Below are 15,297 nucleotides of genomic sequence, written 5' to 3'. Positions count from 1 at the left end.
CACGTCACTCCAATGAAATAGTAAGGTTTAGAATCTCATTTATACATATTTTATTTTAACATTATTAAAAGTTCATTCTGAGTGACAAAGTTTGAAGTTCAACATTTAATTTTAGACTATATATTTATTTTATTTTAAAGATCTGAGGTAAACTGCTGCTGCTTTCAATAAAGCAATAAATGTCATGTAAAATGGTACTCACATTGATAGCATTTAACATTCAATAAAGCACACAATCAATACCTGAGGAGATCATTGTCACACAAGTTTCAGAGAGCATTTTAACAATAACAAGTTCAGCTGAAGGTTAGGACAAAAATCCATTTTAACATGGAAAGATGTTGTCCCGTTATGCTTTAGGCTTGATAGTCAGGCTAGCTCACTCCTGTTGGTGTTGTCAATCTGGCAACCTGCGTTGGTTAGCAGTTGTCGGAGGACGGGCTGGGTGAAAATGTTTTGAATTTGGAGTGCAAAACCTAGTTCAATAACTGCGTGTAAATCTTACACACTGCACATTTAGTTTAATTAGCTGCTTTGAAAGAAAAATATATAAATGTATTCCTGCCTGCAACATTTACAAATCGAAAATAGCAAGGAAAGTAACTCTTTCTTGTTTTTTAGTATGTATATTTAGGGGTTTTCGCCTTTATTTGGAAAGGAAAGTGTAGACAGGAATGTGTAGGAAGCAGAGAGAGGGGAAGGACTTTAAGCCGGGAATCAAACTCAGCCCACCATTTGTACTAACTATATGTCAACCCACTTTATCACTAGGTTATTGGCGCATTGGACAAACAAAGCTATATTGCGTATCGTTAAACAAGTGGCTAATTCATAAAAATTCATACATTTAAATTTATTTAAAAAGGATGCATGCACCAAACCACACCCCTAAGCCCAATCATCATTGGGGGATAATCAAATCATATTAGATATACAAACAAGATCATACAAATTAAATGAATTAGCCACTAAATCAAAAAAGTAATTAATTGCAGTGAGATTTTGTTAAAACAGCCTAGTAGCCAGGCGTCCTTGATGAGGATGTAATATAATGACACAAGCTCATGTTTCCTGTGAAAACCTACCAGTACCTCTGAAATTAGATAACATTATTACAAGGTTAGTATTGTGAATCAGGCTGAGGTAAGGAGATAATTTTGACACTGTACAATACTTGCTCAAATGTTGAATGAAGTTAAAGTCCTTTTAAATTTGATGCACTTATTGGTTGTCTAATCTGACACTTCTTAAAATGCTGAAGCAGCACTAAAGAAAGAATGAGGTGGTAAAGGAGGGAGATGTGGATATGAAAAATGAGTGGAGGAAGATAAATGCACATATAAGCAAAACTCAATGGAAGCAGTTTTGCTCCTCCTTGGTGACACGTAACATTGCAAACCAGCAAAAATGGCAAGTGCAAGACAAGCAGGAGCTCTTCATCATCCAATCATAAACACAGACACAAAGGGAAATATGCTCTATTCACACCAAGACTGATAGCAAATCACATCTAAACACACTTTTTTATGATGTGAGGGTAGATATATTGACAGGAAGGGAAGTTGGAGAGAGTAGGGTGATGGGATTGGAAAAAGTATTCAGCTTAGGATGCCTGTAGCCCTGTTGTGCTATACTGTATACTGTATGTTGACACAATGACCACTAGGCTGTCAGCACCAAATTAACATGTTCAGTTCTGTCTGCCCGTTTGCTTGAGCTTTGTTAAAGCTGATTGGCTGATTTTTCCAGTGATATCTTCGGCAAATTCTTACCCACATGTAAACATATATGTTTTAATACAAGTTTTGAAAGAGGAAATTTTCGTTTACCAATTCGTTAAAACAAAGATGTTCAAGTTAAAATAATTTTGTGTACCATATTTTCTAGACTACAAATTAAGTGTTCTGCTGCAATTGAAATGTCAAAAGGGCCTTGATTGACCTGATTTGACCTATCGTTGCAAGTTTTCTCTGAAAAGATGTCAATAATCATGTTCAATAATATCATCATCTTTACTGTCACTTTTGATTCAATTTAATTCATCTTGCCTGATATATATTACCTAATATATATTATTTTTTATTTTATTGTATTATATTGTATTGTATTATATTGTATTGTATTATATTGTATTATATTGTTATATTATATTATATTATATTATATTATATTATATTATATTATGTTATATTATATTATATTATATTATATTATATTATATTATATTATATTATATTATATTATATTATATTATATTATATTATATTATTACTGACTCCAGACACTTATGTATGGTAATGTATAGTGTGATTTAAGATCCGGTATATGTCCTACCTTTACTTCAGCATCAATGGGACGCAGAGTGTTTCCCTTCTGTGGAGAAAAACAGAAGAGAATCAGGTTAATTAGGTTAACATTGACAGCTTTGAAAATAAAACACAACATCTGTTTGCTGGAGTGTTGTATTAATCGATGGTTTATTTTGATTAAGGTTGTTATTAATCCTTAAAATAGTTAATGATTTTGCAGGCTCTTTTTGTCCATTCCTGCACATCACTGATTCTGAAAAGATGCAATATCTGAGAAATAGCACTGGCATACAATTATATATTGTCTGAACTGATAAAATATGTACCTTCAGTCTGTAAGGATGTCTAAATCTCTCAATAATATTAAATCCTGAGAACTGTTATGGAATTCCACACAAGACATGACCACGAGAATTCATTCATTAATTTTTCTTTTTGGCTTAGTCCCTTTATTAATCAGAAAACCAGAGCACCGGGAGGAAACCCACGCGAACATGGGGAGAACATGCAAACTCCACACAGAAATGCCAACTGACCCAGCCGAGGCTCAAACTGTCATGACTGTGTTTATCCACCAGATGCCACTGTAGTTCGCCAGCAACCCCCAGCGAACTACAGTGGCTTAAGAACTACAAATCCATACATTCTTCGCGCACACACCCGGTCTGTCATATACACTGATTTGCAACCACAGCTGTCTCCGTTCACTATTGATTACCTGGATTATATATATTAAACCATTCATTCTCTGTCAGTTGGTCGTTGTCGTCGTTGTTGGTATGTGTTCCTGATCTTGCTCTAGTATCTTGTCTCAGTTGTTGAAGTCTAGTTCGAGTTAATCTGTTTGAGTTTCTCGTTTATTTTTTTTGTTTGTTACTTTGTGACTTTGATTTTTGTATTTTTGTCGCTTTCACTGCACAATAATCATTAAAATCTGCACTTGGATTCTACACCTGTTTTTGTTCCCGTCTTTGATCCCGTACCGTAACACAAACCAGTGACCTTCTTGCTGTGAGGCAAACGTGCTACCCATTGTGTTAAAAAAAATATATATATATATATATTTCTTTTCACATGTGCTAAAAAGGTTTACACGCATTTAACCTTCACCCATGCTGTTAGTTCCGACATTGGACTAATAAATGGACCCATGCAATGTAAGTTACTTTGGATAGTGTATAGGTGCGTAAATTGTATTCATTTAAAATGTTTAAAATGTTCTTGCTGACAAGTGGGTCAAAATGAGAGGGTTGACAGTTTGTGGCAAAGTATAAAGATTATTCATTCATTCATTTTCTATTGCTTTTTGGGGCCGAGTCACGGGGGCAGCAGTGTGAGAACCCCAGACTTCCCTCTTCTCAGATACTTTCTCAACCGCCTCTGGGGGGATTCTGGGGCATTCCGAGGCCAGCCGAGAGACATAGTCCCTCCAGCGTGTCCTGGGTCTTCCCCAAGGCCTCCTCCCGGCGGGACATGTCTGGAACACCTCTCTTAGTAGGCATCCGAAACAGATGCCCGAGCCACCTCATCTGACTTCACTCGATGTGAAGGAGCAGCAGCTCTACTCCAAGCTTCTCTCGGGTGACAGAGCTTCTCACCCTATCCATAAGGGTGCGCCTGCCACCCTGCTAAGAAAACTCATTTCGGCCACTTGTATCCGAGATCTTGTCCTTTTGGTCATGACTGAAAGCTCATGACCATAGGTGAGAGTAGGAATATAGATTGACCGGTAAATCGAAAGCTTTGCCTTACAGCTCAGCTCCTTCTTTACCACAACGGACCGGTAAATCGACAGTATCACTGCTGCTACTGCACCAATCCGCCTGTCAATCTCACGTTCTATCTTTCCCTCACTCGTGAACAATACCCCAAGATACTTGAACTTCTCCATATGGGGTAAGGACTTTCTTCCATCCTGGAGATGGCAAACCACCTTTTTCCAGTGGATCACTATGGCCTTGGACTTGGAGGTGCTGATTTTCATCTCAGCCGCATCACACTCGGCAGCAAACCTTTTTAAATATGTCATCAACTAATTCTTGTTCTAAATATACCAAGCAAGATTTCTTGGAACGTAAACTATTGTTTTTAAATAAGCATTTTCAGTATTTTCAGTATTTTTATTCCTAAGAAAATATATAGTTTTGATGCATGAAAACCTCTTTTTGTCTGTAAAACATTTAAAATGTAAAACCCAATAAGTTAAGGTAATTCAAACTATTTGAGGAAACCAATTGCAACAAACCATTTAGGTTTAAAAACTAATCCTAATAAGTGCTGTGAACTTGCTCCATTAAAATTGAAGTAATGATGTATTTAATTAATTCATTATACCTTCAACATTGAGTTCACAACTCTTTTCAAATGAGTAGAATTAACTTTCATTTAATTTGATAAAGTTGACTGTTGGGTTTTCAGTAAATGTGTAGGTAAATATGTTTTGTCCCATGTCTCACTAAACTGTGACACCAAATTACACCATGTTCTACTCTTGGTCTATTGGTTTATTTATTGTTATTAAAGCTGACAGTTCTCTGACAGTGCGGATTTGAATTTGTGCATGGAGACAGTTCATCCAGTGACAGGGCTCTGGAGGGACAGATGAGGTGATTTAATCCTCATGAATACGACCCACAATCAATACAACGTTAACACTACTGAAAGTACATTTGACAACACGTCTTATTCCTTTCCCTCTCCCTTATCGTTCTCAAAGCAGTCAAGCCACAAACACAGCTGACCCTCAGAGACCGGCTCTCACTCCAGTCCTTATGCTGTTTGACTCAAAGTCTTTCCATGTCTTAAAAGTGATGAAACCTATTTATTTTTCATCATGTTTGGCGCATTATTGATCCTGTCGGTTGTTTTGGTTACAAATGGAGTTCAGAGTTGATGGAGCAGTAGCAGTATTGGAAAACATGGACTTCTGGAGCAGAAAATGAGCATAGAAAATGCTCATTGATGTACGATTCCATAGCATGAGCTTTATTCGCATGGTAGAAAGTAAATGCTATTTTACATTGGAAATGTCAAAACATCTGTTTAGTGTTTCCATTGGAACAACAGAGTGTGTTGAAATGGACTGTGATGGCATTTCTTCTGCATAATTAAGTGGTCCACAGAACTCAGTGTGTGATTGTGCTTATCAGTTCAATACCGGGAGACAGCAATTACATCTCTTTAACTCCTGATAAACCTCTATTGACCTTCACCCTGTACATTTACCCCTCTGGAATAATTGCATTGCTAATGAAGGAGCTTCTGAAGGCGCTCATGAGTACTGTGATGCGCATCCACACCCCAGTGATTCCTATCATCTCACTGCAGGACGCATGCTTTAACTCAGAGTCTGTGAACCTACAAACATGCTGCATTGATTATCGAACTTTCAAAGGCATGCAGAATGAGGCAGCAAAGAAGTGTCGATTTTGTTGTTGTTAGTTAGTTAGAGGAAATGTTTCACCTTTAGAATACTGGTAGCACTGTACAATTGGATGTTGGACATTATTGTAGCTATTGTACAATTACAGCTATTACCAGTAGCTGACAGGGATGTCTGTAGAGTTTAAGCTATATTAAAGGAATATTTTTAATATTGTTTCTTTTAGTTTATAATACCCAATGTAGTTTAAATAAAGTAATGGCAAGAGATTTTTTATACATAGTAACAAAGGATTATCAAATAAAAAATATAGAAAGGAAGGTATTTGGTTTATATATTCATCATTATCATTATTTGGTTTATAATTATCTATCTATGTCTGTTAAAGATGTAGTACCAACACATAATTCAGACAGTCTACTAATACTCAAATGGACCATCAAAATAAAGTGTTACCGAAAAAAACATTAGTTTTTATGATTGTGTAACCGTAATTTGCATTGCAAGCGTATGTCTCGTATTGAAGTTTACATTTCATAATTTTTGCTTTTTTTAACATAAACTTGTAATTACAAGTTTGAAAATTTATTACCTGACATTTCAAGATACACAAGCAGTTTGTCCACATTTTTAAGATGTAAATAGACAGAATTGCAGGATAAGAAGTTTAAATAACCATTTTCTTCTGGAAACAAACCTTTATTATAACTGCATGATTATTGTTTCTACTTTACCACCTCTGAGTATTACCTCTGGTGATTATTAGCACAAAAATATGAGCTTTATATTCGAGTGACAGGCAGTTTGTTGTTGCATTTGCACGGAAGGCCTTCTAATTTTAATACAGAAACACAGAGCTGTTTCCCACAAGATCCTCTCCCCAAATAATTATTCTGATAATGGCTCTTTTTCCAAGTTTTATTTGGAAATCAACTTGACCCAGTTAAACAAAGTGTTAGAAATGCTAAACGTCTTCACAAAGGTTCTAAGCGCTGCACTAAACTAGGTCAACTCAGTTTGAGGTTCCAAATTGTGCCTCCTTACATTGTTCCCAAACTCTATTCCCATCCGCCCTCCCTCTTTCCATCACCTTCCCCTCAGGATTTCGTCTTGCTTTTGATTAGAGTTTAGAGGATGGAAACTCTCTCTCTCCGCCTTGGATTGAACCTTAACCTCTATTAATCTTGAGACATGATCTTTGTATTTTCAAGATGGGCGATAGCATTTTTTTCCTGCTGGTCAGGGCAGGGTAAGGGTTGCTCTAGAAACTGGAGCAGACTTTAACTAAAGGTTGCGTGTGCCTGAAATGTCAGTCTGTATTAGTTAGACTTTCTTCTTTTCCTCCCCATTGTTCGGCAGGTGAAGGGTGGACTGTTTTATCTCTTTTCTTTCATGTTGTAGCATGTTTGTAGAGGCCTCCTGCAGTGTGGAGGGTACACTTCGCACTGCGCAAGTGGTTTATGTTTATTTACATCAGTGTTTTTTCCAAACGCCTGATTTAGTGCCTTGACTGTGTGTGTGTGCGCATCTTTGCCATCATTATTGCTGCACTGAGAAAGCCTATAAGTCTTGCTTAATGACTTCAGTTGCCTTAGCAACGGCATCCCATAGAGACAAATTTGACAGGGTATGTTAGGTAGAGGCAGGAAGAGTGAGAGAGCGAGGGAAACTCATCAGACGTGTCGTGGGGGGTTTTAGGCGGCATTACAAAAGGCAAAGCGTACGCTAAAAGGCTCATTTTGGAGATCCTCAACATTCACAGGATGTTTCTGCAGAACCAGCTCATTTAAATCTCATCATAAGACTAAAGCTTAGCAGCAATTAGCGCAGATGAGTGTCGCGCAAAGATGGTCCTGCCAAATGATTGCGATGGTGCTCACGGATAGCGATTCTGTGCGCTCGCCTGTTCCAACAGAGCCGGCTAATGTGAGCCAGAGTGAATGGTATTATTCATGCCTGCAGCAGCTTGTCCAGAGTCCAATGAAGCCTGTCAGGATGTGTCTGCTCTTCATTACTGTGTGCCAAGCCACGGACCAGAAACAAGAGCAAATGCCACTTACTCAGATACATAGAGCATGACACTGATGAAAGAATGGGGGAGAGTGTGTGTATGTCTGACTAAGGAACATAGAAAGCACTTTAAAGTGAGCAATATGCCACAAGAGGTGCGTTTTTCTGTTTTTGTTCATTTTAATGGTTATTTGAATCTAATTACACATAATGAGGCTGTATGTAAGAGTTTTCATATATTCAAGATCCCCTAAATATATAAATAAAAATATATTCATTCATTCTCTTGTCGGCTTAGTCCCTTTATTAATCTGGGGTCGCCACAGCGGAATGAACTGCCAACTTATCCAGCAAGTTTTTATGCAGCGGATGCCCTTCCAGCCGCAACCCATCTCTGGGAAACATCCACACATACACACACACACTCATACACTACGGACAATTTAGCCTACCCAATTCACCTGTACCGCATGTCTTTGGACTGTGGGGGAAACCGGAGTACCCGGAGGAAACCCACACGAACGCAGGGAGAACATGCAAACTCCACACAGAAACGTCAACTGAGCTGAGGATCGAACCAGCGACCTTCTTGCTGTGAGGCGAACGTGCAACCCACTGCGCCACTGCGTCGCCCAATAAAAATATATATAATCTATAATCTAATCTGCTACAAAACAGTGAAAAAATGTGCGTTTTAGAAGATATAAACCTGATATAAACATCCAAAGCCTGCAGTTTAGCACTTCCGCCTAAATGGATCAATAATTTTTGATGTCACCTCATACTTCTGACCAATTAAATCCTCTTTAATATCTGACATTCCACCCCCCATCATCTCAATTGTTGTATTTTTATGGCTGGTTTCCACTGAGTCGTACAGTACGGTACAGTTCGGTATGCTTTTATGGCCGTTTCCACTGCCAAAAAGCAAATCGTACCGTACCATTTTTTGGGTACCCTTTTAAAAGGGTACCTAGCACAACAAAAGGGTACCAAAAGGTGGAGCAAGACATGTAATGTAATGTTATTTATATAACGCATTTATTGTGTATGACCATACACCCAAAGCGATTCACAATTATGAGGGGGTCTATGAGGGGGGAGAGAGCGAGCTAATCTGCTTGTCTATATTTGAAATAACAAACTTGAGCTGATGAAAATAACGTGCACCAGATTATTGAAATGCTTCTGACATCCAATCCTTTCAGAAATAGATAAACGCGAGAGTGTCATGCGATAAAACAAAGAAGCCGTAAAAAACAAAGAAGCGAATGATTCTTTCAGCAACCTAAACATGAACAAACTGCCATGTTTACTATTATCATCACCTTTTGGACTATTATATACTCGGAACAACGGAATTACTTTCTAACAGAGGTTACATGTGCTGGTGAAGATTAAAGACACAGATGAGAGGTTTGCACTGACTGTGGGCTATATGTTGCATGTTGTTTTTGAACCCAAATAAGGACTAAATGAATGTTGTGTGTAGTTTTTCTGTAATTGGTAAAATAAGGAAGACTATAAGGGTCTGTATGTATTCATATTTGTTGCATTTATTTATTTATTTTTTATAATTACAGACGTTACAGTAGGCAGTTTCACATCATTGATCTGCAGTTATAATTAAATCATGTTCATAGAAAGGTTAGTAATGAACACTATACACAAGTATTTATGGGTATAAAGCATCTGTGTTGTGAGAAGTGTCTCTCGTATCATATAAAACGACTTACAACTTTACTTTGACATTTCCAGAATGACTTTCACTGAAACTTTTTGTCATACACCACGCCCACCATTGGTACCCTTTTGGCAGCTGAAACGCAAGCCTGATAAAGGTGACCCATACCAACTTGTACCGTACTCTACCATTCAGTGGAAATGGGTCATTAATGCGCTTGAGCTTAACCACTTGCTGTTGGCTATTGGCTGTTTTAAAAAGAGGAGGAGCTACTCTGTTCCACTCCCTCTTCATGTTTCACTTGAGATTACGTCAAACATTGAATCAAAAATAAACATTTCAAAGCACGGGACCTTCAATTGCTCTTTGTATTGTCAACCTGTGAGCTTCTAATGAAGCCAAAACCCTGATGACTCATTTATATGTGAAGGACTCTTGATATTTTTGCCAGGAAAATCAAACACTCATAGTTGTACTGTAAACCCTTGATCGCAGTGAAAACCAAAAGTGGAAATTGTGCATTGACATAGAAATAGTGAAATGACATATGACACATGCTGATAGTGTTGTTGAATGTAGTTATGGTTGTTACAGTATGTCAATATATAATTTTTCATTCATTGTACCTGTAGTGATAAACATCTTGCAATGGACATTTTTACTGCTTGGTAAAGGTAATTTTTACAGTACAAAGCTTTGTGTGTGCATGTTGTTTAACTAGGAGCTGAAATAGATAAATCAATGTTTAGAATAGATTAAAAAAACTATGTTTCGGATTCATCAATCACAATGATGTTAGGTGTTCATCTAAACATTGCTCTCAGCAGTGTGGGTGGAATTTACTGTAGTCATCAACAGTATATCTTCACTGGGAGTATATCAAGGCCTTGAATCTCATTCAGTCTCTTGTACGTTAAGTGTGGATGAATGCAGTACACATTTCACGTTGCAGTTCATAAACACAAATGCAAGTTCTTGAATTCAACATAAATCCCTTTTAATATCACTATCAATATAGTCACCATGGAATCGTGATGGACAGTTTTAAAATGATTAGTCAGTACACACACACACGTAATATTTTATTCAAATGCCCCGACAATCTTCCATGCACTTTATATACCTTCACAATCTTTACTCAACACAATCCCTCTTTCTTCAGTTCAGGACTAACCCCAGCAAATATTTTTGGGGTCTAAAAGAAGTCTACGGACATCTAAACAGACATCTTAGCTAAAAAAAATAAGCTAAAATTGGGCTGTCAGTGAAAATCTAATAGACTTAAAGAGACAAATAGGAATGACTGCATGTGAAATCTATCCATTTGATGACTCGTCTAGTTTTGGACTATTGTTATACTATTACATTATTACTGAAAGCCTAAATTTAGCCTTGCTTTAGCCAAAACATCTTAGACTTAGACATCTTTTAGACACAAAATTGCTTAGTGGGAATTAGCAAAATGCAAACCACAACCAACCACAATTGATGGACAAAATACAGTCTCATAGTTGATTGAGAAGCGGTCTCACTACTATATATGTCACAATAGGAGAGAGAAGACTATAGGAACTTCTCTTTCATGCTGACTATTAATTTTATAAGCAAAGCAACAGCATTGCTGTGAAAAAACAAGACATTTTATGATGAAACTCTCTGTTTGCCTGCTCATGTGCTGTTATGACTGTCAGGTGGTTGCTATGCTGTTTCTAGGGAGGTTTGAGGGCTTTTTAGCATGTTGCTATGCATTTGCTGAGTAGCTGTTGGGTGATTGGTTACTTCAAAATCCATAAGTCTCTATAATATTCCAATCCCAAGATATGGCTCCTTCCTTCAGTTAAGCCTTAATGACTTTTCATCAGTTATATTATTGCCATGCAGAAAATCATTATACATATGGTCCTGCAAGAACCTGTTAAGATCGAGCCCGTGATAATTGAACAGCATCTTCTGTATAGATTTTTCTCAGGTGTTTTACCTGTAGTTTGGGCTTTCATCATATCCACATTAGGGCTGCGCAATATAACATTTCAGCATCGATATCGCAATAGTCACATCGCAGGATCTGCAATGTTGAGTTATGATTATAGTTGACCAGGAGAAACAGTTCAGAACACATGAGACTTGTGTAGTCATTGCAATGTTTAACAAAAATGGAGTGAAAGTTTTTCATCTGCATGTGTTTAACGTCTGACAGTGTACACGCAGTGTATCCAGGCTCAAGAAATTTCACCGTTTGTAACTTTAATAACGAATCATTTTATTTAATTATTTATATAGTAAAGGCTTTTGCAGTGTTATTTTACATTTAATTATTCAATTTCTGAAGCTGAATACTATTTGACTGCACCGAAAACCATAAATAAAAATTTTATCTTTTTTTTTCTGTGTTTTTTTACATTTTTATAAATGATTCACTTCCCTACAGAATCATTCCAATAAAAATCTAAATTTATATATTTTTTTGCAGTTTTCAAGACATCTAGTGAAATTGTTTATATATATTTATACAGCAGTTCTGTTTAATTCTTTAATCTGATTGGCTGATAACCATGCGATATTCTGCAAATAACAGCACTCCTACACTCCTTCACCTTTTACCCACTTGTGTATTACTCCACCCACATACAGCGACAAGCAGAGGACACTACAATTTGACAAATATTGCTGCTGTTGGACAACATAATGTACTTTTGAGCCTTTTTTAGTCTAGAATGCAGTTGTTTAGATTGCAACTGCATTGTTTATATATAAGGATAGTGCCCATTTTTAAATATTTACAATTTCAGACCATCATTAGCCTGTTTGAGCAGACCAAAAAAAAGTGACAGTTGACAATCCGTCACAAGATGGCAACAGACATCTCATAATTAGTGATGTGAGTATCGGCGATCCTGGCTAGCTACTCTACAGTTGTACAGTGCCATATTACGCACATGACTTGGCAGGCGGAAGAACAAGTAGTTTCGACAAAGTTGGCATTATTCAGATAAACTAGAGTAAATGTGGTTACTTTCTGCTGCATTTCTATTTCCAATAAACTACATATCTGGTGTCAATATTTTAGTATCGATCTGCACATGATTACTCATAATACCACATAATAAGTCCTAGGGAGAGAAAAATTGCATTTTCTCTGCCTAAATTAAGTGGCATTCTAAGTCGATCTCTCTCATTTGTATTTTTAATGCTATATTTACACCACAAAAACTGGTAGTTTTTCGGGGTTAATTATTGTGAAGTCCCGATTGCAACAGAGAAATACTGGGAAATCTCTGTATATTGATGGCGTTTCAGCCATTCAGCCCCTGCAAAAATGACCTGTTTTGTCATCACTTTAGACATTACTCTAGAGAATCATCCAAATACTAGCTTTAAATGGACGTTTGTGAACTGGCAATGGTTACTAATGTTTTGACCTTCAGCTGCATGTGTTAATGAGTGGCGGAAGAGAGTAGTTCCTCGTACAAAAAGGTCTCACCGTCAAACTATTGTATAAATGCAGTATCATACTCGTTGCAGTGCGATGTGGCTGTCACTGGTGGGGCACTAAGGCACTCAGCCTGCAGCCTCGAACCAACGCTTGCCTCCCGCCAGTGGTGATATACAGCCACATCGCACTGCTTGTGTGGTAATGCTCATATATATCATATCATCTGTTGAAATTATGTATATTTCACAATGTTTATTGCCGAAAAACAAAATATCACAATGTCAGATTTTTCAAATATCGTGCAGCCATAATTTACATGTAGAACAGCAATATGAACTGATAATGATATGCATACTTTTTTGAATTATGTACTTTTTAGTTTGTATTCTTGCAGTTTTATTGGTTTTAATATTATTTGTAAATTATATGAATATTCAGAGCAGTGTTTGTAAACAGAAGATTCTGTTTCATTTTGTAAGTGATCCGTCCCTTAAACTTTTTCACTCTGAAAGCCGTAAAGGAAAGATGTAAAGCGGGAAGTCACCCACAGCTTGTGCAAGACTCTCATGCTGATATTGTTTTGCATCACATTCTAAAGCACATTGAATATGCTTCACTATTCTCTGTGGTAAATCCAGGGGGCTTCCAGTGTTGGTGCATCTGATTTGGCAGGAGGTTTATAGTGTCTTCCAGCTCTTTCCGCTAATAAGTGTGCAGCATTTAAAACAGGCTCACACAGAGAGAAGTCTCTGTCATTGAGTAAAAAAACTGGTTAAGTAGCCAAAACCTCTGCGAAGAGCCTTGGGCAGCGGAGAATAAGGCGGAGAGAAGAGCTGGAAATTGAAGTGAGATTGAAGAGATCAAGTGGGAGATCCTCTCGGTATTAGAGAAAGCTCGACCTATCCTGGCGTGACATTGCGGTCTGGTGGAGAAAGCAAATTGCTCTCTGAACAAAACTTCAAAGCAGCAAACTCAAGCTGTGTGGAGGATTTTAGGCAAGTGGAGTTTAAATGTTACAGGTTAAGGTGCTGAAAGACATCAGTGCACTTGGCTGCAGACTTTTATTTATGTTAATATATTGTTGTTGTTTTTAACTAGACTTATGACTGTCGTTTAGTAAGATGTATATGTGCATTTATTTAACCATACTTATAAATAAGGGCTAGTTTATCCAAATATTAAATTAAAGTCATCATTTACTCACTCTGCTGTTGTTCAAATACCATATACCCTCCTTTCCATTTAAGACCACAAGAAAAAAATTAAAAAAAAATAAAAAAACTGACAGTAAATATCTACTAACATTTCGCTTTTTAACAGATAAAATACCAGAGTGGGTATACAATATGGGAAAAAACCAAACACATTTGATATGCTAATTAATGGCAAGATTGTCTAATGGCCATGTGTCTTCATGCATGACTGGTAGTTTGTGAGACCGTAAGTGGCGCAATTACTCTGACTCATCCAGTAAAGTGGAATTTGTGAGTGAATTTTATAGTAAACATGCAAGACGGAATACAGAATTCATTAGGTTGTGGATGAAAACCAAAAATCAAGGTCAAAATTTATGTTACATACAGCATGTCTATATACACCAGAAAAGGTTTATGCTCTTGTACTATATGGATGAGTACCAGACCAGCCATGAATTTTTGTAGACCAAAAAAAGAAAGTGTTTCAAAAACATCAAAAGAAAGCACTACAGTACAATATCAACATTGAAGCTGCAAGCAGCGATGAAAGGGACTTGTAGTGGCCTTCACTGCCAGTGAACTCCGAGAAGGAGTTTGTTATAGTACAGCACCTGGAAACTGCACATTTTTTGCAGAGGAAGTTAAAAATATTCGACTTCTTTTAGGAGTACAGATTTCGATCCTAGAGCCTTTTGGCAGGTGAACACTTTTTGAAGTGTTTCAATCAAGTTTCAGGCCTCATCACAGTAACTGCATTAGTGAAAATAACCAATGATTTACTCTTAACTGCTGACCGAGGGTGCATCTCGCTATTAGTTTTACTCTATCTTAGTGCCACATTTGACACCATCGACCACAATATCCTCATAAATCACTTATATTCTACAGGTTTCCAGGGACAGGCCCTACAATGGTTTAAGTCATTCTTAGCTGACCGTTACCAGTTTGTAAATATTAATGGACAGCTTTCACAAGTTAGGCCAGTAAAGTATGGGGTGCCTTAAGGATCAGTTCCAGGTTCTTTGCTGTTGACAATATACATGCTACCACTGAGAGACATTATTACAAGACATGGGATCAGCTTTCACTGCTATGCAGATGATACTCAATTATATATTCCAACTAAACCTGATGAGATGCCTGAACTGTCTAAGCTAACTGAGTGTATTAAAGATGTTAAAGACTTGACGACCAACAATTTCCTTCTCTTAAACTCAAACAAAACAAAATCATTACTTATTGGGCCTAAATCCTGTACACAGCAGATCTCACAACTCGACCTG

General features: G+C 37.2%; 2 protein-coding genes across 5 annotated transcripts in view; one reads left to right on the top strand and one right to left on the bottom strand.

The window, feature by feature from the left end:
• The window catches only part of iqsec2a (IQ motif and Sec7 domain ArfGEF 2a), a 171,058-nt gene that overhangs the window by 134,204 nt on the left and 21,557 nt on the right, over window positions 1–15,297 (top strand). The window lies entirely within an intron of this gene.
• The window catches only part of pdzd4 (PDZ domain containing 4), a 34,806-nt gene that overhangs the window by 12,149 nt on the left and 7,360 nt on the right, over window positions 1–15,297 (bottom strand). The window contains exon 2 of the mRNA XM_087264638.1: window positions 2,335–2,373. Coding sequence (XP_087120764.1) covers window positions 2,335–2,373 — 39 coding nt within the window. The remainder of the gene's footprint in view (window positions 1–2,334; window positions 2,374–15,297) is intronic.

The sequence above is a fragment of the Danio rerio genome, chromosome 8 (genome assembly GCF_052040795.2).
Source record: "Danio rerio strain M-AB ecotype USA chromosome 8, GRCz13ab, whole genome shotgun sequence".
Taxonomy (NCBI): Eukaryota; Metazoa; Chordata; class Actinopteri; order Cypriniformes; family Danionidae; genus Danio; species Danio rerio.
The sequence above is the reverse complement of the archived record's forward strand: the minus strand, read 5'-3'. Positions and strand labels throughout refer to the sequence as shown.